The sequence below is a fragment of the Ochotona princeps genome, chromosome 5, assembly GCF_030435755.1.
Source record: "Ochotona princeps isolate mOchPri1 chromosome 5, mOchPri1.hap1, whole genome shotgun sequence".
Taxonomy (NCBI): Eukaryota; Metazoa; Chordata; class Mammalia; order Lagomorpha; family Ochotonidae; genus Ochotona; species Ochotona princeps.
Genome location: NC_080836.1, coordinates 34,295,498 through 34,322,980, shown reverse-complemented (window position 1 = coordinate 34,322,980; position 27,483 = coordinate 34,295,498). Strand labels below are relative to the sequence as shown.

General features: G+C 42.6%; 1 protein-coding gene across 1 annotated transcript; it reads left to right on the top strand.

Annotated features, from left to right (window-relative positions):
• The first annotated feature begins 40 nt into the window (after positions 1 to 40).
• On the top strand, positions 41 to 8,282 carry RBM43 (RNA binding motif protein 43). Its single transcript, XM_058664225.1, is given in 5 exon segments — positions 41 to 53; positions 1,936 to 2,163; positions 6,307 to 6,392; positions 7,133 to 7,716; positions 7,718 to 8,282. Coding segments are annotated over 5 exon segments (1,104 nt in total). The 3' UTR covers positions 7,911 to 8,282.
• Positions 8,283 to 27,483: the final 19,201 nt, after the last annotated feature.

The following is a 27,483-nucleotide window of genomic DNA, read 5'->3' as shown; positions in this document are numbered from 1 at the left end:
TGCTCTCGCTTCTGGAGATGCTGGCTCAGGGGATGCCCCGATGGTGGTTAAAGGTGATTTGCATTTAGACTTGTGAGTAGAGAAATATGCTGTTAGCATTGATGAGCACTGGAGGTGGAGTAGGGTTTTCAGAATTTCAATTGGTTGGGAATGTTTCTTTGACATTGAAGATCAAGAAGCAAGTGAATTTGTCAGCCTTGGGGCTGGATTGGCTGATGGGGGTACTTAGTGCAGTATGTCATGGCCAGACAAGGCCCATCAAGGAAGGTCCTTGCAGAACCTCAGACAGCTCTTTGCTCATTTCTTCCTTTCTCAAGGAGAATGATTTTGGGAAAATACACTTAGCCCCTTCAATCTTTTCTGTTGCTACTGTTTCACTCTTGCAATCTAGTGTATGAGTAGTTTTAACAAGTTCTGTTTTCTTCTACTGAAGGTCTCTGTTAGCAAGTGGCTACCGGATGTATGTGATGGGTTTTCCTTTTGGGACATACCCATTGGTTTGTATTTATCTCTTCATGAACCATTTTTACACTATCTCTGCTCCTCCTCCTCCCCACCTTAACACTTTGGAAGCTTTTTTTTTCTTCATATTTTGGCTTCATTGATTCAATTTCTATCTCAGCCTTCAGGGCTTCTTTTCTACAAAGCCTTTATTTAGATTGCTTGAGGCCAAGATCAATTGTGTTTCCTGATCCTGGATGACATTTGTTGTATATCTTGGAATTCTGTTGTAGATAATCCTGTGTGATTATCAGATTGTTGGGTGCTGGCTCATTGATCTTCCTCTTTTGTGGCTACTAAACTCTTTTGAAATGATTTACTTCAGTGTTTGCCTCCTTTTCTTTAAGATACAGGACGTTTGAAAAGTGTTGTTCATTCTAAAGTCTGCCCACACCTCTATACACAGCACAGGGGTACTTGGTATGCTTTTGTGGAAGAACTGTTTTTCAGGGATCACGGCATGCTTGTTTTCTTTTCTGTGTCGTTTGCTGGGCCTGGCATGTTGTCAAGAATAGAAGGCGTGCAAGGAGACCACTGGGAAACGGACTGCCCTTGTAGGCCAAGAACTCTGAGGTCATCCACTCCCTTTCGGGTCTCCCACTTGGGATGGAAGATGCCCAGATCCTTCCTCACAGGATCCAATGTCATTGGAACAATAGCTGGGAGCCCTGAGTGGTTCTCAGAAACAGAAGAACAGTAAACTTCCTTTGGGTCTCGGGAAGGGAGCTTTCTCTGGTCCTTACTTAGTTCCAACTTTGGATCCCCACCCTGTCTTTACAATGACCATCAGGGTCGCTCCAGAGGCCTCCCCCCAAAAAATTAGAATAGACAGAGACCAATAAGGCAAGCTTAGAACAGACAGGAAACGGTCAGTCTGGACTCACATATACCTTACTAGGTAGGACACAAAGATTAATTACTCCTCACTAAGTTATTAAAGATACCTCTCACCCCTCCTAAAACTGTTCTGCGCCTCAATTGTTAACATATGCCTAGATAGAGTTATAAGCCGGTTTGGACTATCCTAAAATTCGCCAAGTTCAGTAAAATTATGCTTCAATACTATAAACTGTTAAATACTAAAATGAAAATAGACATGAGACAGCTGAATAGTACACTATAGCCATTTTAAGGTGTACAGCAGCTGGTTCTGTGTATAAACTAAAATTGAAAAGTCAATGAAGTAGTCTCAGAATGTAGTTAACAACTTGCATTTTCTAACATATTGGTCACTCAATACCATGTCAATTAACTCCATAATGTTGTAAATTGTTGATGTTATGTTGTGGCTTTCCATTAGATGGGATGATATTCTGCCAGCAACAGTCTGATTTTTCCTCCTTTTAAAGTATCTAACCAGTACTTTTATTGAATAAGAAGTCCCCTCAGAATGGGATGTTGGCATTTTTATTAAGTAGAGTCTTATATTTTAAGAGAGTACCCTACTGTATTTCTTACAGGCATCATTTTCAAATGTCAAGGCATCTAAATCTTCAAAAAGAACAGTAGTAGTTGCTGGGGTTCCAACTGATCTGTGCAGTGATCAACTATTAGCCACATTAGTTAAGAGTCACGACCAGGATGATGATGGAGCTGTTGAAGATGTGCTATATCCAACAAGAGCCAAGGGAGTTGCATATCAAATAGTCAAAGAAAAAAGAGGTATTCCTATATCAAATATTTATATTCTTAGAAATATTTCATCAATGAAATCTAAAATTATATTATGTTAAAATGATTAATGGAATTGGTGAAATGGGAAGCACTTTTAAAAGCATTTGTTTAGTTTTGAGTATAGAAGTGGCAAAATATTGTATTAGCAAGAATATACAGTCAGCTCTCTATATCCAGGGATTCTTATCTGTGATTCAACCAACTGCAGAAAGGAAATATTTGAAAAAAAATTGTGACTACACCAAATATGCACAGATTTTTCTTGTTATTATTTCCTAAATAATGTATACAATCATGATTTTCATAACATTTGTATCACATTAAATATTATAAAGATCATGATGGTGATTTAAAGAGTATGAGAGAATGTGCATATGTTTTATATAATTAGATAATTTTATATTAGGAACTTGAGTATTTGTGGATGTTGGTATCCATGGGTAGTATCATGGAAAAAAATCTCAAAGAGATACTGAGAGATGAGTGTATATGAAAATAGCTCATGTTAAAAGTTAACAATGACTGGCAAATTCACGAAGATTATTTTTTCCTCTATTTGATTCATGGGACAGATCATGTCTAGATCATAATACATTTTATTGCAGATAAGTTGCAAAATACATGAAAAATGGAGAAAAGCTTCAACTCAAGTATATGTCATCTTATAAATAAGATAATTACTTTGGGAATTTTAGTGTGTCTTTAACAATATGTTTAACACCCTCTACTTCTCTGTTTAAGCCAACAAATGGATAGTCTAGTGTAGCTTCTGCTTTTTTACTGATACAGTTGAAAAATAAGATTTGCTCCTGAGATCCTATATTGAGCTGTTTTGGTCTTCACTTCCATGCAAAGAGAAAGTTGGGCTTGTGGAGTGAACCCTATATTCCATTTTCATGGCAAAGGGTAGAGGATGTGGGGTGACCTTGTGGACAGTTTAGTGGCTGGCAGAATAAATTGCCTGGGAGAAACGCATCTCTGTTCAGCCTCTTGGAACTGGATCTGCCACAAGGCAGATTGATTAGAGGAAGACTCTGCTCTACTTAACAGAAGCCGGGGTCCACACAGCCAGTTGACTGTGGATGACCAGTTCCAACAGTTAAGTCCTTCCTTATCAATGGGGATGTTCAGTTAAGAGATGATAGGAATAGTTTCATTTCTTATTATTTTATTTTATTGATAGAGATATCTTCCATCTGCTGATTCAGTTCCCAAACTGAATGCTTGCAATGCCATATCTAAGCTAGGCTGAGAACTCAATTCAGGTCTTCTGTGTGAGTGATAGGGGTTCAACTACATGGGTCATCATCTACTTACTCTAGGGTGAGTATTAATAGAAAGCTGGAGCCATGAGCGGGGCCAGGACTCAAACGTAGGTGTATCTGTGGGATATTGATGCTCAGGTGGCTTTTTAACCATGGTTCCAAAAGTTGACCCAAGAAGGGTCTCTTATTTCTTTATGTGAGTGATAGTGGTTTGAGAAGTTAGCATACTTTAGAAATATTTATTTATTTGAAAGACAGAGTTAAAAGGGATGAGGAGAGAGAAAGAGAGATGTTTAATTCACTGGCTCACTCCCCAAATGGCAACAGCAGGCCAAATCCAGAAGCCTGAAACTCTATATGGGTCTCCCACAAGGATGTGAGGGACCCAAGCAATTAAACTATCATCCACTGTATTTCCAGGTGTATTAGTAGGGAGTTGTATTGTAAGTGGAGCAACCAGGATTCAAAGTGTGCTCATATGGGTAGCCTAACATGCTGCAATACATCAGCCCCAAGAAGTTAATATTTTATATATTGAATTGGTAACTCAGAGAAAGAATAGACTCATTCATCCATTGGAAAGTATTGTTCCTTGGGACTGGTGCAATAGCCTAGTGGCTAAATCCTTCCCTTGCGAGTGACAGGATACCATATGGATGCTGATTCATGTCCTGATGGCTCTACTTCCCATCCAGCTTCCTGCTTGTGGCCTGGGAAGGCAGTATAGGATGGACCAAGGCGTTGGAACATTGCACCTGCATGGGAAACCCAAGAGAAGCTCCAGGAACCTGGCTTCGGATCGGCTTAGCTTCAACCATTGTGATCACTGGGGAGTGAACCAGCAGACAGAAGATCTTTCTCTCTGGATCTCCTTCACTCTGTAAATCTGCCTTACAATGAAAAAAAAAATAAAAAAATAAACTATTATGTCTCATTTGATAGGCAGCATTTTAGGCCTTGTGGATACAACAAGGAATGCAATTGGCAGTCTTTTCCTTCATGAAGTACACATGTGTGAATGTGGACAGATAATGAACCAATACACATAAATGTGTCACATATTGGATGCCATCTTTTCTGAGCTAATCTATACACTTATTTATGTATTAATATAAAATATGAATACTATGAAAAAACATGAACAAGAATCAAGGGGTAAGAGGTGCTGGAAGGTGCTATTTCAGATAGAATGATGGGAAAACTTTCCTTTCAGATGTCAGTTGCGCTGAGATCTGAAGGGAGTAAGGAAATGATTCACATAGATAAGTGGCTGGGGAATATTTTGACTGAAGAGTTTTGAAAAAGCTGCGGGACTGGGAGAGCAGCAAGGATGATTGAGTGACTGGAATGTAAAGACCAGGGAATGTGGTAGGAGATGTGATTAGATGGAGAGTTGGGCCAGTTTACATTAAGTAACTTACCAGTCAAGGTCTGGTGTCCAGAGCCATTGCAGAGTTTTGTGCTGTGGACTGACAGGAAGGAATGCCCTTTCCTAAGAGATCTATTTGGCAGCTGGTGGCTAATAGGAGTTACTAAGAATTGCTGGCTTTAACCAAGGTGGAAACACAGTAGGTGATGAGAAGTGGTGGGTGTTTGGTATTTTTGGATGGGATAGAGGTCATTTTTTGAGATGGAGAAGACTAGGGATGGAATCTACTTAGGAGGGTAATAGTTACAAAGACTTGAAATGTATATTAGGATAATAGACCTTTTTTCTTTTAAAACATTTATTTCTTTCCATTGGAAAGGCAGATCTACTGAGAAAAGGAAGCAAAAAGTAAGATCCTTCATCCACTGGTTCACTCCCCAAATGGCTGTAATGGCCAGACCTGAGCCTATCTGAAGTCAGGAACCAGGAGCTTCTTCCTGGTCTCCCACATGGGTGCAAGGTCCCAAGACTTTGGGCCATCCTCTACTGTTTTCCCAGATCTCAGGCAGGGAGCTAAAAGGGAAGTGGAGCAGTCAGGACATGAACTGGCACCCATATGAGATCCTGATGCTTGCGAGGTGAAGATTTAGCCATTGAGCCATCATCATCGGAGCAAACTAGAGATTTCTGTAGACAGAAGGGAAAAAACATTTGAAGTTGAGGTGACACATGTAGAGATAGTGTCTAAAGTCAGTGATTTCTTGTAGTCCAGGGTTTGCCAACATTTGGGGAATAGGATGAGAGGGAGAATTCATTAAGTACTGAACAGGTCAGCAGGTGAATTAAGAGGTAATTTTAATTTCTTGTCTTGGATCAAAAAGGTGTAGTCTCCTTAGGACTAAGAGTGACAGAAAGGCAGATTTGCTTCTAGGTTATTGTTACTCATTCTTGTGGATATCCATGTGTGTCTTTAAAAGTATGATTAAGATCATATTTACACACAAATCGAATTTTACCATGTTGCAGTGCAAAGAAAAAGCTATTTGAATATTGAATTCAGAGAAAAAAGGTAAAAAAAAAAGTCTAGGCATTTTAAATAACAGAGCTGAACATTGCTGTGATGATTAATTAATATAATTATGACTGTTGGATTTGGGCCTCGTGTTTGGGATGCCCACCTCACTTACTGGAGTTTGAGTTGCCTACCTTTGGCTTCTGACTTGAACTCATGCTAATGCAGATCCCGAGAGGCAGTGCTGAATGGCCTAGATTATTGGGTCCTTGCTATCCATGTAGGAGGCCCGGACTGAGGTCCTGACTCTTGGCTTTGGCTGAGGCCCAGCCCTGCTGCAGAAATTTGAGCAGTGAGTCTGAGGATGGGAGTATTTTCTGCCTCCCTCTCCATCTCCTATATACTTCTTCCTCTCTCCCTCCCTACCAAAAAATTTAATAATGTATCATGCCACAAACCCTTCTGATGCCACTGTTTTCACTCAGATGCAGAGAAAGTCATCAGACAAAAGAAACACTGTCTGGACATGATTAGGAGTGCTCAACTCACGATTTCTTGCTTTAGTGATATGGTAAGGTGTGATACTGAAGGAGCTAGGTCATCTTTCTTCGGAGAAGGTGGTTCTGTGTAAGAAGACACAAACTGCCCTTGCCCTGTGACTCCTGGGAAAAAAATCCAAATTTCCTACCTGGAGACAGTTTCCAAGGCCAAACCTGTCTCTTGAAGTTATGATTTTAGATGTTGTCTGTGTCCCATGTGATACATTTAAAGTGAGAGTGAACATTTGGGGGAAAATTATGATGAGCATGAAAGAGATAGGAAAGAAATGAAAAAGAAGAAAAGTTCCCATTCAAAGCATTTGTTCACAGACTTCACTCTATAAAAATCAGGGTGCTGCGTATCTCAAACTACAGGTATGGAGTGGGTGAGGATGACTCTGGGGAACTTTGTTCAAAGAGCAGAACCAGAATAGCTCACATCTCTGAGTTCTACAGATGACCTTGTGTCAAAAAGGTCTTCTTTCTCAAAGACATTGGACCACCTTTCTTCTGGGCTATGTACTGAGTGACTGGGAACTCTGGCTTGAACATGTTGGGGTCCCTTGTTCGGCAGCTCTGAAGCAGGACCTTTGGGATGGGCAGTGGGAGCCTGGTTTGGGCAGACTGCTGTGGAACAAAAGAAGTGGTAGAAAAGGAGCATGAATGTGTGTTTGTGTTTACGTGTGTGTGTGTGAGAGTGTGTGTGTGAGTGTGTGTGTGTATTCTGTTTCACTGGGCAGTGCTGATTTAATTTCTCCTTTTTAAATTTTAGGTCTTCAACTCTGTAACTGCTATCTTGGATCTTTCTGTTTTTGGGAGTAATGTTGTTCTAGAAAATCTGATAAGGAACTTGCAAGAGAAGATCCCAGCTTTAAGCTTCAGCAGCCTGGAATCCAATGGAATAGTATTTGTGGAAGGTTCCTTTTCAGCTCTCAAGAGGCTCAGAGAATCTTTACTGAAAGCAAATTCTCTTTTAGGAAACACGAGGGATTTTGCCAGTGAGAGGAAAAAGGGGACTAGCCAAAGCTACCCAAAGGGACTGCCAAGAAGTGGTGACTCTATAGGGTTACTTAGGACCCTAGGATCTAATGTCACTGGACACGAAGAAACAGTTGTGCTGGACACAGATGTTTTCCTTTATCTGAAACAGAAGTGCAGAGTGTATGAACAATCATTGGACACATTCCATGCTCTGAGTCAGGAGAGAGTGGATGGGGACATTACCACCATCAGTTTAAAGCATGCTCAAGTTGATTCTCATCGAGACAATGTAAGACATGTAAAACAGATTGTTGAGGAGCTGTCCCAATCCCTGCAGTATGAGCTTAGAAAAGAGACACTTCTTTTGGAAGGAAAGAACAAGACAGAAGGCAAACATTATAAGGGTGTGTAAACAGCTACAGCCCAGGTACCGGGAGATTCTGAGAAATTCTTTTAAGACACACATTGACATTATAGGATCTTCTGCTGACACCTGCCTATTTACAAGGGAGGTGATGGAATTAGTACAGCAAAAAAATTCCTTAAATCTTCAGCAACAGAAGCGGTAACTGTGGCTTTCGCCTTCTGAATATTGACTCTGCCATACTCGAGCAAAGCTTGACATGCCTGATCTCATGCTGTCATACAACCATGTCTCACCATGAGCATTGCCATCCCCACAGCATAGGGAAGAAAGTAGGACTTGGAGAAATTAAAACTCTTGCCTGGGGTTTCCCAGTAGAGAGAAAAAAAAATGGACTGGGGTTTAACCCTAACTGTCTGATTACAAACACAATAGTATCTAAGGTGCAAAACTTTGAAAAAAATTCTTACCAAACTCTTTTGAATGCAATTCTGTTCCTCCACAGCTCCAAAATATTCCACAAATAAATACATGAGAAGTTGGGCTGATTGTTATTATGTTATTGTTGCTTTCTTAACATTGAAAAGCTTGCTTTTCTTCTGTATAGAATTTGAATGTTGGTAAAATCATTTGGAACATGAGTTAGAGAGCATATTTCTGGTGTACATAATCACTATTTGACCAAATACGATTGTTATAAGGCTCCTGGGTAGATAAACCTTTTACTGTTAGTCATTTATAAAGTATCTGCTATAATCCTTATGAAGGATTTTTAAAATTGTTAATTATTTTTATTTTTGATGAATTTTACATAGTTGATTAGGGTCAAGGGCTACAGGAAGGTGGGTGAAATCACCATTTCCACATTCTTTGTTTTCCCTTCCTGTATCTGGGGAAAGGGAAGAGACAGGGAGAGAAGTGACACCCAACCTCCCAAACGCCTCTGTACCCTGGGATGGAAGATAGCCACATAATACCATACCAGGGTCCCTGACGTGGAGCATGCTCTGAGGGTCCTGCTCATGAGGTTTCGATAGTTCAACAGTTCTGAATTACTGCTACTCCAAGCATGATGGAATCTCTCCAGAATCCATTAATTGACATAATCCTCCTTGGAGTCTTCATTTGCCTAGTTATTCATTGCCAACACTCGTTGGGGTAGTTGATCGGTTTATTCTGTCCTCTGTCCTCTGTTGTGAACCAGGTGTCCTCCAAAGATTCCAATGTACTGCCATATCCTCCATGTGCACCTGGATATTCTGTCCACTGCTCCGTCTAAGCCACTGAAGAGGCCCAGCTCTGACACATGCACTCCATGGTCACACCATGGAACCTGCAATTCTTTTCATAGTTGGGGTTCTGAGTTTGGTGATTCAGTTGGGGGAATCCCATAGAAACTTCATCTGAGATGATCCCAGACCTGATTCTTGTGTGTGCTTGCTAATACAGGGTCGGACATAGTCCATCACCCCAATCAGCTTATGCACATGCTGGTGGTTGCAATTACTGGGCAGTTCTGTCTTTTACACAAACCAATGGGTGTTAAAGCCCAGCCCGATCCTGCCCGCCACACACTTGGCCCTCACACAAACCAGTGGGAGCTGCAGCCTAGTCAGAGCAACCTGCAATAAGCCCTACCGGGCCCACCCCCTGCACTGGTTCCCATACTTGCCAGTGTGTACAGCAGATTGGTCCAGTCTCTCCCCCATTCTGTTCAGCTATCATACATGTCAATGCATATTGAAGCCTAGTTCAACCCAACAAGGCCCACTATCCAGCCCACACACCTGCCGGCAGGTGCCACTCTCTTTCTAGTCATGCTTGCCCTAGTCCTGGTTCTCATGCTCAACAGTCAGAGTGGTAACCCAAGTGGGAGATGCCCACTGTTTCCCTACTGGGCCCACTCCCGCTCCCAGATCCTGCACTCTCCAAGTGGTTCTGCAGTGTAGTTGACAGAATTTGCCGCCTGTGCCAGTATTTGCCAACTCATGCTATACAAAGCCAAACCACCCCACACTCACTTTGATTTATGCATGTACTAGTGGGAACAATCAACCCAGCCTGGCTTTCTCCGATCCAGCCCACATGAGGCCAGCAGGTGTTGTAGCCTTGCCCGGCCTGGTCTGCTGCCATTCCAGCTCTCAATCTCTCTAGTGGTTGTGATGGTCCAGCAGGGGGAGCCCCAAACAGACCCCCTACTGGTTCACCCCTTTCACCCCTGGGTCTCATGGTTGGGTGCAAGGCCCAGTCTGGCATGGCCCGCCTCCCCATGGTATTTGTCACTGGAGGCTATAACCTGACTAGGCCCAGATCACCACCAATTCCAGTTCATGCTGGTGGGGACTACAGCCTAGCCCAGCCAAGTAAGTCCGCTGTCCTGGCGCTCACGTGAACTGATTTGTGCTGTGACCCGACCCAACCCAGCCCAACCCACACTCTGTTCTGGGTCTTGGATTCGCCAGTGGGTGATGATAACTAGCCCAACCCGGTCCACTCCTAACCTGCACCAAATGAATGCTGGTGGGTACCATAACTGAGCCTAGTCTGGGGTGCTCCTTATTGTGGTTCTTTCGCTCACCTGCAGGGACTGTGTCCTGACAGATCTTGAGCACAGTGGTGGGTCCATGGGCCAGTTTATTTAGTCTACCTCTTGTCCTAGCAGGAATAATGGCCTTTCCTGACTGGTATTCACTCATTCCAGTTTTTATTGTTGGGTGTTGCAGCCCAGCCAAACCTGATCCGCATCAAGATATAGCTCACACCCAGCTCAGCAGGGGCAGAGAACTAACCTAGACCGTCCTACACCTACCTGGTTCTTACGAGCACCAGTGGGTCCTGGAGTCTAACCCAGTATGGCACATCACAGATCCATTCCACACTTGTGTTGAGGGACACTGCAGCCATGCCCAGACTAGACAGCAGCCCCCATTGTGGCCCTCACACTCACTGGTAGGAACCACAACTCAACCAGTGTGTCCCCTTAGTTCCGCAACCAGGTCTGTTGCCAGCCACAGATCTTGCATGTGCTAGTGTTTGTTCTGACTCAGCTTGACATAGTGCCTAACCTGTCTTGGCTTTTGCCTTTGAATGCTGTAGCCTGGCCTGACCCAGCCTGACCCAGCCTGTCCCCAGTTCCAACTTGTGCTGGTGGGTGCTGCAACCTGTCTCTGTTCAGTTTGCTCCCTTCCTTGTCTCATGCAAACCAGTAGATGTGGCAGCAGTCTAGCATGGCTAAACCTGAGTTCCAGCTTGGTTTCTGCATGTGCTCATGAGCTAAAGTTTGCTCTGCTCTGCCTGATCCACTCCCTTCCAAAGCCAGCCCACACACTAGTCAACAGTTGGAGCTACCTTGCCCAGCCTGCCTGACACCCAGGCTTGGACCTTGTGATCGCCAGTGGGAACTATGACCCACTAGGGGAGTTTCCTACACCCAGATTTTATGCATGCCAGCAGGTCTTAGGCCCTTGGTCAGCATAGCCTACTGTTCCATCTTGGCCTTTGTATGAGCTTGTGAATTTTGCGACCAGCTCATCCCACACCCTGTTTTAGGATGCACATGCAGGTACTGCAGCCTGGATCTGCCTAGTCTATTCTAGTCTAGTGTTCCCTGTACCTGTGTTAGCAGGTTCCATAGTTACACCTTGCTTAGCTCATCACCACCCTAACTCCTGAGCTAACCAATGGGACTTGTATTTCCTCAGACTTTAGCCCACAAATCCACCACAGAATCTACCTGCCCTGGTTCTCTTTCATGCTGGTTAGTGTCATGGCCCTGTCTAATGTGACCTGTCTCCTGTTCCAACATTCAGTCAGGTCCTGAGATCTAGCCCTGCTTGACAGGTCCCCTATCCTAGCTTTTCCGTAGACTGGTGTGTGGTGGTCAGTGGTGTTCTGTGCTAACAAGCCCTACTCAGGATTTCCGTGTGGGCTGTGCATGGGTCTGACCCATACAGATCTTCCAGTCTCTCCTCTGCAAACCACCAGGGCTCAGATCCCTTAATTACTTGCAAGTACAGTGGATCTGTTGTTGGGAATCCCTCAGGATTCATTCCACGTACAGTGGCCTTATCCATGGATGTCCCCAGGCAGTAACTCCAGATCATCAGGATCCTAGAACAGGCTACTGCCTGCAAGGCCAAGATTCAACCGCTGCTTGGCAATGGTGGATGGGGAGCTAGGATCCTCAACAGGAAGCCTGGCCCAGCACAGGTTCTCCCAGCCATAAGCACATGGCTGAGCAATTCCAATACCTACACTTCTGAGCGGCCTAATGCCTGTCTTATATCAGAAGAAATGTCTGACATGTATCCTTTTGGGATTGTCTTGTTTCACTAAGTGTGATGGTTTCCAGTTGCAAATGTAGGATTTAATCCTTTTTTGTGGCTGAGTAGTATTCCATGAGGTAGATGTACCACATGTATTAATCCTTTCATCTGTTGATGGACATCTGGGTTGTTTCTATGCTTTGTATTACTAATCATGCTGCTATAAATATAGGCGTGCCTGTCACTCTCACATACTGATTTCATTTCCTTTGGATACATTTCTAGGAGTGGGATGGATGGGTTATATGGTACATCAATTTTCAGTTTTCTGAGCACTTCCCATACTGACTTCCATAGTGGCTGCACTTGTCCACACTCCCACTAATAGCAGAGTAGGGTGCCTTTTCATCTTTTCCTCATACCTAGGTCAGCAGGTGTTGTTTGTTGATTTCTTTGTATAGGCCATTTTCACTGGAGTTAGGTGAAATCTCAATGTGTGTGTCTGATTTGTTTGTTTGTTTGTTTGTTTTTGCATTTCCCTGATAGGTTGGGATTCTGGGTATTTTTTGAATTTCTTTTCTTGAGGAGTGTCTGCTCATTTCCTACATCCATACATTTCTCTTGTTTTCAAGAAATACCATGGATTCTTGGGAGAGTCACCAGGAACTGAGAGATACAAAGGAATGTGGCCCATCTCCTTTAGGGCAGGAAATTTTATTTCTCTACTTTGTTCATTCACAGTTTATAATGGAACACTTTGGACATAGTACACATTTCACAAACAGTTGTGAAATATTTGAATAATTATTTGTGCTATGCATAATTTAGTAAAGGACATTGCAGTCAAGCATCTAATAAAATTTGTGAATACTGGTATAAGAATTTTCTTTCTTTCATTTATTTAAAAAAATACTTGCTTATTTGTAAGTCAGAGTTACAGAAACAGAAGGAGTGACAAAGATCCTCCATCTGCTGGTCTTCTCTCCAGATGCTTGCGATATCCAGGGCTGGACCAGTACATTGGCAGGAGCCCTGTACTTCATCCAGGTCTCCCACATGGGTGCAGGGCCCAAAGCACTTGGACCATCTCCTACTGCCCTCTCAAGTGCATCAGCAGGGCATCAGAAACATAGCAGCTGGAACATGCATTGGTGCTTAAATGTGATGCAGATATGTCATCGATGGTGGCTTTACCTGCCACGCTATAGCCTCTTTCTTTCTTTTTAGTTTTTAAGATTTATTTATTTTTATTGGAAAGACAGATTTACAGATATAAGGAGAGGCAAAAGAAAGATTTTCCATCTGCTGGTTCACTATCCAAGTGGCAATAACAGCAGAGCTGGCTTAAGGAAGGAGTTAGAAGATTCTTCTGGGCCTTACACACAGGTTCAGGGTCTCAAGGCTTTGAATCACCCTCTGCTGCTTTTCTGGCCACAAACAGGGAGCTGGATGGGAAGTGGAGCAGCTGGGACATGAACTGGTACTCATATGGGATCCTGGTGCTTGAAGAGGGAAAATTGGCCAATTGAGTCATTGCACCAGGCTCTAAAAACAACTTCTTATTCTCTATCTACTTGAAAGATAGAGCAATAGAGAAGAAGATAAAGAGAGTTTCATAGTTGACTCACTCCCAAATGGCAACAACAGCTGGGCCTAAGCCAGGCTGAAGCTGGAAGCCAGGAATCCTATCCTGGTCTTTTGCATAGGCGGCAGAGGCCCAAGCAGTGGAATTATTTTCCATTGCCTTCCCAAGTTCATTAGCAGGGAGTTGGATTGGAAGTGGGATTTGAATATGCGTACAATAGTGGATGCCAGCATTCCAAGTGGTAATTCAACTGCATCCAAGGAATTTTCTGTGCATTTGTGCTATTTAGTCAAATCCATTGTCAGTGTCATAATATGAATATTAATCTTTTATTCTCATTAGAAAGTGACCACATTTACTTACACTATTTCTTCACAGTGTAAGAAATTATGCCAAGACACACTTAAGTAATCTGATTTTTTTTAGCTTCTTGTCAAGCTGCTTGACCAGCAATCACATTGTCTCAGTATGGTCCTGAAGTGATCCTCCATACTTGCCCAGCTCAACAGCAGATCTCACCAATGAAACAAAAGTCTTCTGTGACTTTAAGGGCAAATGGGAAAATAGATATGAAATACGATGTTACCTGTTCTTGAAGTATTTTTGGTAGATAAATCTGCTTAAAACAAATAAATAATATGTGATTTCAGGAGGGGAATAAAAAGTTAAGATGTATGGACAGTGGTGTTTCTAGGGAGAGTGCTTCTGGTGAAGTGACTTGCTTATGGATTGTTTCAGATATGGTACAGTACTCATCAGCAGTGACCTTTTCCTTATTGCCCACCCCAAGCTGCCTTCGATTGGAAACCCCATGATTTACTTTCCTTATTCTTTAAATTGTCATGCATTTTGCATTCCATTTCCAAACCATTTTAGTACTTGTATTGGTTTATCCCCATTCTCTATGACACTAACTAGCTTATTTTTGACTTATTGCAATATTGTTTTAATAGCTTTCCTAGAATGGGTTTACCCACCTCCATGCCCTTAATTCATTGTGTGTACCCCCACCAAATTAACCTGTCTGAAATGATTAGTGGTGTCTGGAAGGCTTAAATTGGCTGGTGTTAATTATTCTATCTGGACTTGCATTGCAACATTTAGTTGAATATTTCCTTTCTGCTTAAAGATCTACTTCTTAAAAAATATTTACTTATTTTTAGATTTTATTTTATTTTTATTGGAAAGGCAGATATACAGAGGAGGAGAGACAGAGAAAGTTCTGTCTGGCATATCCAGGTGTGCATGGAGTATATGGCAACCCATCGGAACCTGCAGAGGACACCTGGTACCACAACAGCGAACGGAGGACATAACAAATCTATCAACTACCCTAGCCATGTGTTGGCAGTGAAAATCTGGGTAAATAGAGGCTATGAACTATGTCAGCCAGTGAGTTCTGGATAGATTTCATCGTGCTAGGAATGGTGAGATTGGCAGCAATTCAGAACTGTTGAACTATCAAAACCACTTGAGCAGGACCCTCGGAGCATGCCCCACATCGGGGACTTGGGATGGGTGGGAGGCTGGGTGGGTCTTCTCCCTTTATCTCTCTCCTTATCCCAGATACAGAAAAAATAATAATAATGTGGAAACAATGGTCTTGCCCACTTTCCTGTTACCCTTGACCCTTTGCGCCCAATCAACTATGTAAAGATTATCAAAATAAAATAATTACAAAAAAAAAAAAAAAAAAAAAGAAAGAAAGAAAGTTCTGTCTGCTGGTTCATTCCCCAGGTGACTGCAATGGCCAGACCTGTGCTGGTCTGAAGCCAGGAGTCAGGAGCTTCCTCCATGTCTCCCATCAGGTGTAGGATCCCAAGGCTTTGGGCTGTCCTCTACTGCTTTTCCAGGCCACAACAGGGAACTGGATGGGAAGTGGAGCAGTGGCTGGGACACAGTGCCTCTGTGAGATCCCGATGCATGTAAGGTGAAGATTTAGCCTCTGAGCCATTGTGCTGGGCCCAAAGATTTACTTTTTGTTGTTGTTGTTGTTTAAAGATTTATTTATTGTTTTTATTTTTTTTAAAATAATAATTACATGGTTGATCGGGTTGGGAAGGATCAAGGTTTAGGGAGAATGGGCTGAATTCATTGAAGATTTGCTTTTTCAAAAGAAAGAGTCTTTCTCTCTCTCTCTCTCTCACACACACACACACACACACACACACACACAGATCTTCTAGCCATTGTTTCACTGTTTAAATGCCTACCACAAGAGGGGATGGGCCAGGCAAAAGCTGAGAGCCAGAATTCCAGCCAGGTCTCACATGTGCACATCACAGACTACAGCCCTTGAGCCATCATCTGTTGCTTTCCCAAGTGCATTAGCAGGAACCTGGATCCAAGGGAAGTGTCTAAAACTCCAGTCAGTACATGATATGAGACGTAAGTGTGCCAAGCTGTGCTTCAATCCACTGCATCACAGTATCGGCCTCTGGGTTCTTCTCCACTAACACGATGTATTTTCTGAAAGGTCCAGTTTATGAATGTACACATAAGATTGCAGTACTTTATCATAAACTAACTAATATCTTCTGTCCATTTTTTAATTTAAGTTTTCAGATGTAAGTTGTCCCCTCCCCACCCTCCTAAGCTACTATCACCTCCTTACAGGCAGCCTTATATATCAGGACATAGGTTTTGTGGCTTGGTAGATCTGAAATTGAGTTTTAGCAATGCCACTTGCTATCATGGGAATTTGGGCCTGCCTTTCCCATATGAAGTGGAGGAGAGTAGCTGTGACCTCATAAGACCGTCTGTGATAATATGATAATGCCCTCAGTGGATGCCTTGGCTCTTTGTGGGCAATGTGTAATGCAGTGAGATGGTGTAAAAAGCCTTCCTAACATTTGCTGTTGTGGGAGACCTTTTTCTGTAAAAGGAAGAACAGTGTAGGGAAGTTGAATTTTATGACATAGCTGCTACAAAAGAGTGCCCTCCGTAGTGGTATCTTCAGAGGTACCTAGGTGTCGCCAAAGCAGAGTTCTCCATCCCACAAGATGAGTGTTTGTGAGGGATTATCACAAAAATTCTGTCCTGAGATTTTCATGAAGAGTGGGAAGGAGGAGGGGAAGGATTAGTTTCTGTGCAGCTTGAATGCTGCAGGTGGCTTCAGCTCTGACTGCTGGAGAAAGCCAGCACTCCAGCTGCTGTCAGGAAGCACCTGCCACTTCCTTAGTCTGGTGACTGAAGCACCCACAGCCAGGGCTCTGTGCACCTTTGCCTCCAGGACACGTTGGACCAGCTCAGAATAGATTATTTTAGCTTTAAAATTTTTCCCTGTTTGTTTGTTTGTTTATCTATGTGCTGGTGATGGTGGGGTGGGTAGGGAGAGGAACAGAGGTTGGGGGTGGAGTGTGTTCTGTGGTTAGCTATCTTTTGTAAGCCATGTCAAGCAGTCAGAAAACAGCATTGTACCCTCTTCACCCATCCCTATTTCTGCTTCATGTTGGGACACACAAAAAAGGTGACCTTGTTTTCTAACATTTAAACAAATGACTACAATCTTCTATTTTTCTTTCAATGGTGGGATGTCTTTCTTTTTAAAGCTTCTCGCTCTGACTCAAACTCCAGTGATGCTCACTAAGTAGGAGGGAATCGGGCCTGAAGGAAGCACACCTTCAGGAAGGACACCATCAAGGCTGCCCAGTTTGCCTGGACAATTTGCCTCACTCAACAGGCTATGTCTACTGGTGTTTAGTGGTCTGCCAATTCACTGTAGTCACTGTCTTCAAAGTGGCTGAGTCCTGGGGCCATCATTAATGTGTGGTACCTTCTGTGAATGAAGAAAGACTTGTTGTTCCAGTTATACGCAGTATTATTCACTAACAAACACCAAGCTGGGCAGCTCCCAGCGAGGGCCATCTTTAAAAACCAAGCTCTCTCTTCTAGCATATAGTTGTTCCTCTTTATTCACGGAACCTGTATTTGTGTTTTTGCCTACTTGCTAACATTTATTTGTAGCTCTCATTGGCAGACATGTACAACAAAGCCAAAAATTTGAGTCTCTAGATGTGGAGGCTGAATAATCTGACGCTGTTTTCTTACGTCAGCTCTATTATAGTAAGCAAATGCATTTTCTGGGTCTGTTTAATGTCCCAGTTTGCTCATTTCTTCTTTTTCTTCTTTTTTGGTTGATGACTTCAGTATTTGAAATGGGACCCCGTGTAAGACTAATGTGATATTTAGGGTTACAATGCACAAGAAGACGGGCATGCCTTACAGAACAAATACATGTGCTACATGAATTTCACCCAGGCATGAGTGTTAGTGCTGCTGGGTGAGTTCAGTTCTTGCATGGTTTCTCCTTAAATGCCATGTCTGCCCTATTACTGCCTTTAGCTGAGCTGGGAAAACAAAAGGCAAAAGGGTCCCTCAGAGGGCAGTGGTGCAAAGCCTGGATCACTGGAGGCAGTTTTCTACCAGGCTCTTTCCTCATTCTGGCCTTGAGACAACTGTGGTAGAAATATTTACTGTCTTGCTCTCATCATCCGCTCAAACATGTGATTGTAAAACAAATCAACCTGACATTGGTGTATTTCCCAGTGTATGAGCTATCCAGTTGTCAGCAAGGTCGCTCTGATAGGGAGTGATGGAAATACTGAAAACAGATATGTGTGGGTCCTGCTTATGTCGTTTCTACAATAAAACCTTGAGATTCACTGGAAAGGAAGGAAGGAGTAAATCAACACTTCATACAGTCAAGTTGATTGGCCCGGTCTGAAGGTTGAAATCATGTTTAAATACAAGTATGCTGGATTCTGTGGTTGAATCTTAGCTTTTGGTGGAGAATTCAGAGATAGTTGTGTTTCATGAAGTTTGACATTCTGACACAGTTGACAAAATTTCTTACTTATGCAAGAGCTGGTCCTGAAGCCCTATGTTATTGCCAACTTGAGAATTTCCTGGTGTTCAAAAGGAGGGACTCACTTTATACCTTGCTTCTCTATTGACATGACTTCAGTTTTACTTGTTTTTCCAGAAATGCGTATTTTTCTTAATGGTTTGTGGTAGAGAAGAGGTATTTTTTTAAAGCATAAGCATATAAAATATCCTTAAAAATCACCTTCTTGCAGGAAATATGTCATTCAGAGTTAGAACTTATTCAGGGGAAGCAGGTGTATCTATTTTGCACTTGATTTTCCTCTTGTAACAACTATAATACTTTGCATAGTCAATTATTAATTTCAAATATATTCCTTTAGTATATGTCAACTGTTTATAATATTTTCTATGCTTCTATCTTCTTGCCACCTGGTGATATGGCTTGGTTTTAATGATTATTTTAAGCCATGTGTTTGTTTTTCTTTGATCTGGTCTCTCTTCTGTCCTACTTTTCATCATTCTGTGCGATGGTGAAAACAACTACCTGACAATTGCCTTTGGAGAAATCCAGGCATTTTGCCCTCCTTCTAACCCCAGTACAGCGATGCATGAAATGAAACAACATCTATTTGAAATGAAGGTGTTATTAAAATCACAGAGGTATCTTTGACATGGTATTTTCAAGATTTTCTGGCATAAAGGATGATGATGTTAGTTGAAATGATGGCATATGACACCCTCCAATACAGAATGAGAAATCAAATAAGGAGCATTCAGCTCTGACTCTGTGCTTATTAAGAAACTGTTATCTTTTGCTGAAAAGAGAAACATAATTTCTGGCTCATTGTTGAGTAATGTGATGCAGCAAATACTCAACTCCTCCAGAGGACATGGTCAGGATTAGTTTTCTTGTTTCTAGACTGGTTTGAGCACCAAAGGCTGTTACAATCTGAAGAAGCACTAGAGGGAGCCAGATCCCTTTCTGATGAATTCTACTTTGGCTTGGCAGTAGAGCTCGGCTCCAGCCCACGTTAAGATCTATCTGCAGACCTGTGAATTGAGTGCTCAGTCTTGAGTCCACAGATGTGATCACACACACAAAGAAACTTAAGAATCACACACTTTACAAAGTAAACAGATCCACATTAGGAGACGTGAGAGACTTGTTAGCTAAATACACCATTTAGGCATTGTTTCCATCTGGATTCCCGCAAACCTGATTTTCAAAGATGCTTATGGGACAACTGGGAACATTGCAAGAGAAGGAAGGATTATTATTAAGTGTATTATGTGTGATAATGACATCTTGGTAATGCTAAAATTTTTCATCCGAAGAGTTTTCACAAGAGATTAGATAAAACCTGCAATTAATAATCCTGTATTTCATAAAAAAAGAAAGTGTGTGTTTGGGGGTGGAGTGGGGAGGGATAACAAAAACAAAAAAAAACCTAGATTGTGAATATCTTAATCATTGCTTATTAGGCTGTTTGTTCTGTTATTCTTGAGTGAGATTTTCCATTGAAAGTAAAATTTTAATTAGACACTTATACTACATATGTATGACCTAATTGATCATTGCTTTTGATGTATGTGTATTTCTTAATTTATAAACACAATTGGTGCAGGAAAAAGGGATATTTTTCCCCATATTGGAATTTAATTTCTATGAGCTTCTATTGAGTTTCCATGAGTGTTCTAGGAGACAGCAGAAACTCAAAATCATTGGATTCCAAGTGATCTCATACTACACTAAGTCAAAACTTCAACACCATCTTGGTCAACTCTGAATTTTCCTTCTTCCATCGCTGCTGAGTGACAGCCAGAGAGTGGAGGCTGTGGTGAAGTCGGTGCTATTGTTGGTTGACCTGCTTAGTCAGCCATTTCTTTATTTTTTATTTTAATTTTTAAAAATTTTGAATATTATGGTACAGTTCCATAGGGTCTGGAATTTCCCTACCCCTACCCAAAGTACCTTCCCCCCACTGATTTTACCCATGTTATTACAATGTTATGGTCCTTCATAAGCAGTCATAAATCCATCACTCTGCTGTTTAAGTGTGTCCTGACATTGCTGGTACGGACAATGCCAGACAGAGACATTTGGTTTTGAAGGCAATCTTGATCTTCTCTTGGATTACTTTGTTCTTGTAGAAAAGACGTCATGTCTGACGTCCAGACTTGACTCCCCTGTACTGTCAAGTTTTCTTGCAATGGAAGTTTTCACTCTATGGTCCTAACTCGAACCGCATGGCCTTGCCTACTCTACTCCTAAACTGTATTTGCCATAAATGGCCCTGGGGCATTTCTCTTGGACATTTGTCACGTGCATAAGTACTCTTTGGAAACAAAGGTGCAGGCACTTTCCCTTTCAAGCCCTAAGCTATCTGGAAGCCTCTGTGATCAGTCCTCAGAAGGGAAAGCGATACACAGCTATCTTCCCAAGTAAACACTGCAGTGGCCAGGGTTCTGGAGCCTGTGCTACAGCTGCCTGACAAGTAACCTAGCACAAACTTTTCTAGCAGAATTGATTGCTTGTGTCATAGTACTAGTAATACTAATTACCTACTAGTACTGTAATCCTGACTGTCCCGCTGACCCATCTTTCTTTCTTTCCCTCCTTCTTTCCCTCTTTCTTTCTTTCTTTCCCTCTTTCTTTCTTTCTTTCTTTCTTTCTTTCTTTCTTTACCTCTTTCTTTCTTTCTTTCTTTCTTTCTTTTCTTTCTCTCTCTTTCTTTCTTTCTTTCTTTCTTTCTTTCTTTCTTTCTTTCTTTCTTTCTTTCTTTCTTTCTATCTTTCTCTCTTTCTCTCTTTCTTCCTTCCTTTCTTCCTTTCTTTCTTTCTTCCTTTCTTTCTTCCTTCCTCTTTCAAGTGACACTGACAGGGAGAGACTGAAGGCCATCTTACATCTACTGCTTCACCCCCAAATGGTCTCCATGGCCAGGGTTGGCTGCTGGCTTTGTAGGCAACTGGGACTCAAAGGAACTGCAAATGTCACAGGTGGCAGTGTAACCTGCTGAGAGATTCTGGTGAACTTTTCCTTAGTTCCTAACTGTTACTAACCTAAATTGTGAGAATGGAGACATAATCATAGCTCAATAGGATAGAATGACTTAGTATTTTGGTAATGCCCTAAAGAAAATTATGCCTCTAGGCCCAGCACTATGCTGAGAGGCCTTGCATGTGCCAGGATTCCATATGGGTGCTGGGTTGTGTTCTAGCTGCTCCACTTCCCATCCAGCTCCCTGCTTGTGGCCTGGGAAAGCAGCAGAGGATGGCCCAGGGTCTTGGGACTCTGTGCCTGCATGGGAGACCTAGAAGAAGCTCTTGGCTCCTGGTTTTGGATGGGCTTGGCTCTGGACATTGTGAATATTGCTCCATCTGCTGCACCCTACCCCTATTTTTGTTTCTCTCCTCTATCTCTCTCTTTCTTTTCTTAGTAGCGGTCAGACACAAATTTATTAAGCTTCGCAAACCTCAATTTTCTTATTTGTAAAGCAAGGAAGTAATATCCATTATGTACTATTTTGGAAAAAGTTAAATAAGAATCTGCAGAAACTGCATGCAGAGAGTTTGGCGCTTTGTGTAGAATCTATAAAAGGCAAACATTTTTTATTATTAAGAGTAACAAAACAAGTAGAAGCCTCTTCTGAGATTTTTGCATCTGGATGTGGGGTCTTTCTCCTATGCCTTCCTGAGTTATTAGCTTAGCTCCAGAAGGACCACATGGGACTCAGGGCACAGGCCAGGCATGGAAACTGCCACAATTGAGAAACAGTGCTCTCTGTGGTGTCCACTCCAAGGTGGAACCTCAATTCCCTTGGTGTTAGAAGAAATCACAAAAATCACTGCTTAGCTTACATGCTCTTTATGGACTATGTCACTGTGCTGGCCCCTTAAAGTAGGTTTTTGTGGAAAAGAAGTGACTCATTCAGAGAGTAACTGATCTTATGCTATTATTTAAATCAAGCTTCTAAGATTAGATTAAAAATGCTCAAATATTTGAAAGGCAGAGTTACTTAAGTTAGAGAGAGAGGGGGAGGGAGGGAGAGAGAGAGAGAGAGAGAGAGAGAGAGAGAGAGATTTTATTGTAGACTCACTTCCCACCGGTCACAATAGCCCGGGTTAGACCAGGCTGAAGTCAAAAACTTGAAACTTCATCCAGGTCTTGCTTGTGGGTAGTGGGAGCTCAAGCACTTGGGCTGTTTTTTGCTGTTTTCCCAAGGAACATTAGCCAAAATCTTCATCACAAGTGGAGCAACTGGGACTTGAACTGGCCCTCATATGTGATGTCAGAGTTGTAGGTGACAGCTTAATCACAGTGCTACAAAACCAGTCCTGGGCTTAAAAAAATTGCTGAAGAAGCCAAGATAGGCAGAGAAAGGGAAGGGGCAGGGAGAGAGAAGGAGAGAGAGAGGGAGAGAGACAGACAGAAAGAGAGAAAGATCTCATATATTAGATTACTGCACAAATGCCCATGATGGCCACAGCAAGGGTAGACCAAGGCCAGAATCTCAAGTTAGCTCTGTAACTCAATTCAGATCTCTCACACAGGTAACAGGGACACCGTTTCTTTAAAAAGGATTTATCTATTTATTTGACAGAGTTAGAGATTTTTCCACCTGCTAGTTCCACCTGCGGGTTCATTCCCTAAATGGGCGCAGCTCCCAGGGTTGGGCAAGGCTGAAGTCAGGAGTCAGAACTTCATCAAATAGGTTTCTCAAATAGGTACAGGAACCCCAAGCTCTTGGGCCATCTTCTACTGTTTTCCCAGGCACATTGGCAGGCGGCGGGATCAGGAGTGGAGCAGCCAGGATTTTGCTCCTGTAGATTGTAGTTTAACCTGCTGCATAACAGTGCCAGTTCAGCGGGACCCAAATTTTTGAGCCCTTGCCTGCTGGCTCACAGGGTATGTATGCATTAGCTGACGTTGGAATTGGGATCTGGTGTCAGGAATGAATCCTAGGTAGTCTCATATGGGGTGAAAGTGTGTTAATTCTTACCTAATTGCTTACTAGGCTAACTGCTCCAGTATCCTTGGCACACCACTTTTCTGTTACTGCTAGAACTCCTATTATTACATTACATCCACCCGGTTAATCTAGATAATTCCTCTGTCTCAAGATAACAGAGTCACATTTGCAAAATCACTTTAAGATAGCATATTCACAGGTTTTGGGAATTAGGATGTAGATTTATTCCTCCCACCATAGTCCACTTCCATCCCTTAAGATTTGCTTCCACAGGACATAAAATACTGACACACCCACCTTAATCCATCTCTTAAAGTCTCAGTTCATTAAAGTAACAACCCAAAGTCCAAGTTTCTTTTCTTTTTTTAAAAATATTTTTATTTTAGATGATGCTTACATATTTGATCAGGTGGAAAGATCGAGGGTCAGGGAAAAGTGAGTGTGATAATTGTTCCCAAGTTTTCCATTTCTTTTTCCTGTATCTTGGGGAAGGGGGAGACAAGGGGAGGAGCTACACCCAAGCTCCCAACCACGCCAGTACCTGAGGATAGGGAACAGACATCTAATATTGAGCTTGGGTTCTGATATGGTGTATGTGCCAAGGGTTCTGCCCAGGTGGTTTTAATAGTTCTGAAATGTGGTCGATCTCACTGATTCAAGGATGAGAGAACATTTTCAATGTCCACTGGCTGATATAGTTTACCTTAGAGTCTCCACTTGCCCAGATATTTGCTGTCATCATTTGACTGCTGTAGTCATCCACTCTGTTCTGTTCTCCTTCCTCCGTTATAGGACCAGATGTCTTCTGAAGGCCCCAGTGGACTACCATATCTTCTATGTGCAGCTGGGCCAGCCGTCCACTAGCTCTCTTTTCCACTGAGGAGGACCAGTTTTCTCAGATGGGACCAAGTGCCCGGCCCAGGCAATCAGGGTCCTGTCTGACCTCCCATACCTACCCTGGGGCTCAAGGACCCAGCACCCACCATGCATATGGGCCAAAGGACCAGGGCAAGGTGACATGGAACCTGCTGGGTTCTCTGCCCCCTGAACTCACTGACCTGCACCCAACACACAGATGTGCATCAGAACTGGGACAGGTGACAAGGACCCCACCAGATCCCCACCACTGGGTTCATGGACCAGCCCTCACTGCACAGGTGGGTCCAAGGACCTGAGCCAGCTGACCTGGGCCCTGCTGTACATCCTGCTCCTGGGGCTCATAGACTGTGTGCCAACTGTGCTCAGACTGGTATGGTTTACCTCAACTTGGCATCTACAAGTGGGTGTTGAAACTTGGCTCAGTCCATCTTGTCCCCAGTTCTAGTTTCTGCTGGTGGCTGATATGACTAGCCCAGTCTAGCCAGCCGCCAATCCTGGTTCTAATATGAATTGGCTAGTGTTGGGGCTCGACCCAGTCCCTCTCATGCTGCATCTTGGTTCTCATATCTGTCAGTAGATGTTATGAACAGGCCTGGCCTGGCCCACCTCAGACCTCACCCACATGTATGCCAGCAGGAACTATAACCTGGCCTGGTTTTCGCTGCTCCTTACCTTGGTTCTTGCACTTGCCTGTAAGGACTGCACACTGACAAAGGAGTTTCCCAAGCTCTTCTCTCTGGTCACCTCCCAATGACAGATTTTGCACACACTGGTGGGTCCTTGGTCCAGGTTGATTCTGTCTACTTTTTATCCTGGCAGGAATGGTGTCTGTCCTTGCCCAATCGGTCCATACTCTTTCTGGTTCTTACTATTGGGTGTTTCAGACCAGCCATACCTGTTCAATCCCCAGACACAGTTCTCATGTGGTTCAGTGAGAACTGAGACCTAGCCCAGCCTGTTTTATACCCACCCTGACTCTCATGAGTACCAGTGGGTGCTGGAGTATAACCCAGCCTGGCGATCCCCAGACCCAGTCCACACCTATTCCAAGGGAGATTGCAGCCATGTCCAGCCCAGACTGCTGCCCCCATTCTGACTCTTGTGCTCACCAGTGAGAATTTAAATCCATCTGGGGTTTCCCTTTAGCTCCCCAATCAGGCCTATACCCAGCTACAGATTTGCCAGTGGAGAATGCTGTTCCACATGGGTGAGCTCAAATACTTTGCTGCAGATTTGACCCCTAGACCTGATTCACTCATGTTTTTGTTGGCTTCATGGTTCAGTCTCACCGTACCCTTTTCCTGTTCCAACGCTTGCTGGTAGGTTCCATGATCTAGCCCTTCAAGTTCAGTGACTTTGTCTGTGGAATTACTTCAGAAGGTTTTCCTCACCTGGACATGAACCCTCAGGTCCCTGTTTGTCTCCACTTGTGTCTTCTTCCAAACTCCCTGCATTCCTACAGCCTAAGAACACACTGTCTCTGGCTTGAGTTCCCCCAGCCACAGCCATGCAGCCTGGGGAGCAGAAACCCCAAGCCTCCATTCCAGAACAGCTTGAAATCTGCCTACCTGAGAAATTTTTAAAAAGATGTGTGTCTTTTTTATTGAAAAGCAGATCTTAGAGAGAAGGAAAAATAGAAAGAGAGAGAGAGAGAGAGAGAGAGAGAGAGAGAGAGAGAGAGATCTTCCATCTGCTGGTTCACTCCCCAAATGGCTGCAGTGGTCAGAACTGAGCGTATCTAAAGCTGGGATCCAGGCACTTTCTTTAAGGCTCCCATGTGAGTGCAAAGGTCCAAGGACTGCTTTCCCAGGACTTAAACAGGCAGCTGGATCAGAAGTGGAGCAGCAGGGACACGAACTAGTGTCTGTGTGGGATGCTGTTTGCCACAGGTAGAGGGTCAGCCTGCCTGTGCTGGCGCCAAGGATATATTTTCTTTTTTTTTTTAAATAAAGCAAACATTTATTAAACTATAATAAAAACATTCAAATTACAAAACCTGAGCAAGAAAAACAAACGGCACATGCTTAACTGTAGTTGACATTCAAATAAAATTTACATTCCCAAAATATTATACAGTAATTAGAAAATACCAGCCAAAGTAATATTAGGATACTTTTACGAGCAATCTCAACAAATTTGAACAGAAGCAAATTTTAACAAAGGTAAATTTTACAGTGAAACATAGCAGTAGATTAAGGATCTTAACATGTTTATTTTACTGCTATTTGACACTATGATACAAAAATAAGAGGATTTACATGACATTTTTAATAAATATCTCATGGGCTGTTGAGTGCCTTACTGGTGAAAAGATTTAACTGGCTAATCTCATCAACCCATTTTGTACATTTAGTAGGCATCATCTCTGCCCTACCTAACTCTTCATGCAATTCACAGCACACAAATTGTTATCATATTAAATACATAATCAACTCGGACTTCTCAACAACAAGGAAATTAGTAAACCATCAAATGGACTGCTTACCATACACTTTCCTCAGAACTAAATAACACACAAAAAAATCAAAATAATATTTGTCATCACTCTGTTCATTTCCTTTGCCCATTTTGCTACAGGGTTTATTTTTTCACTATCCTTGGGTTTCTGAAGCTCTTTGTAGATCCTAGATATTAGTCCCCTGTCACTTGTGTAGAATGCAAAAATTTTTTCCCATTCTGTAGGTTGTTTCTTCACTTTTTAAAATATATATTCATTTATTCATTAATTACATTGCATTACATGACACAATTTCATAGGTACTGGGATGCCCCCCCTCTTCACCCCAAACCCTTCCCCCATCATGAATTCCTTCACCTTGACGCATAACCACAGCTCAAGTTCCGTTGAGATTCCCTAATTAAAAGTTTATACCATACAGAGTCCAGCATCCCACTTGTCCAGTTCAAGTTCAACGGCCTCTTAGGGAGGCCCTCTCAGGTTTGTAGGCAGAGCCAGCAGAGCGTCACCTCAATCAGTTAGAAGCTCCAACATATCATCAGCAACAGTCCAGGTATGATGAGGCTGGTGCAGAGTCCACTGATTGACATAGTCCATCTTAGGGTTTCTTCACTTTTTTAATTGTTTCTTTTGCTGTAAATAAACTTTTTAGTTTGATATAGTCCCATTTGTTCATTTTGGATTTGATCGCCGTTGCTTTAGGCGTCTTTTCTAACAAGTCTTTCCCTGTTCCTGTATCTTGGAGTGTGCTTCCTATGTTTTCCTTTAGTAGTTTAATAGTTTCTGGGTGTAGA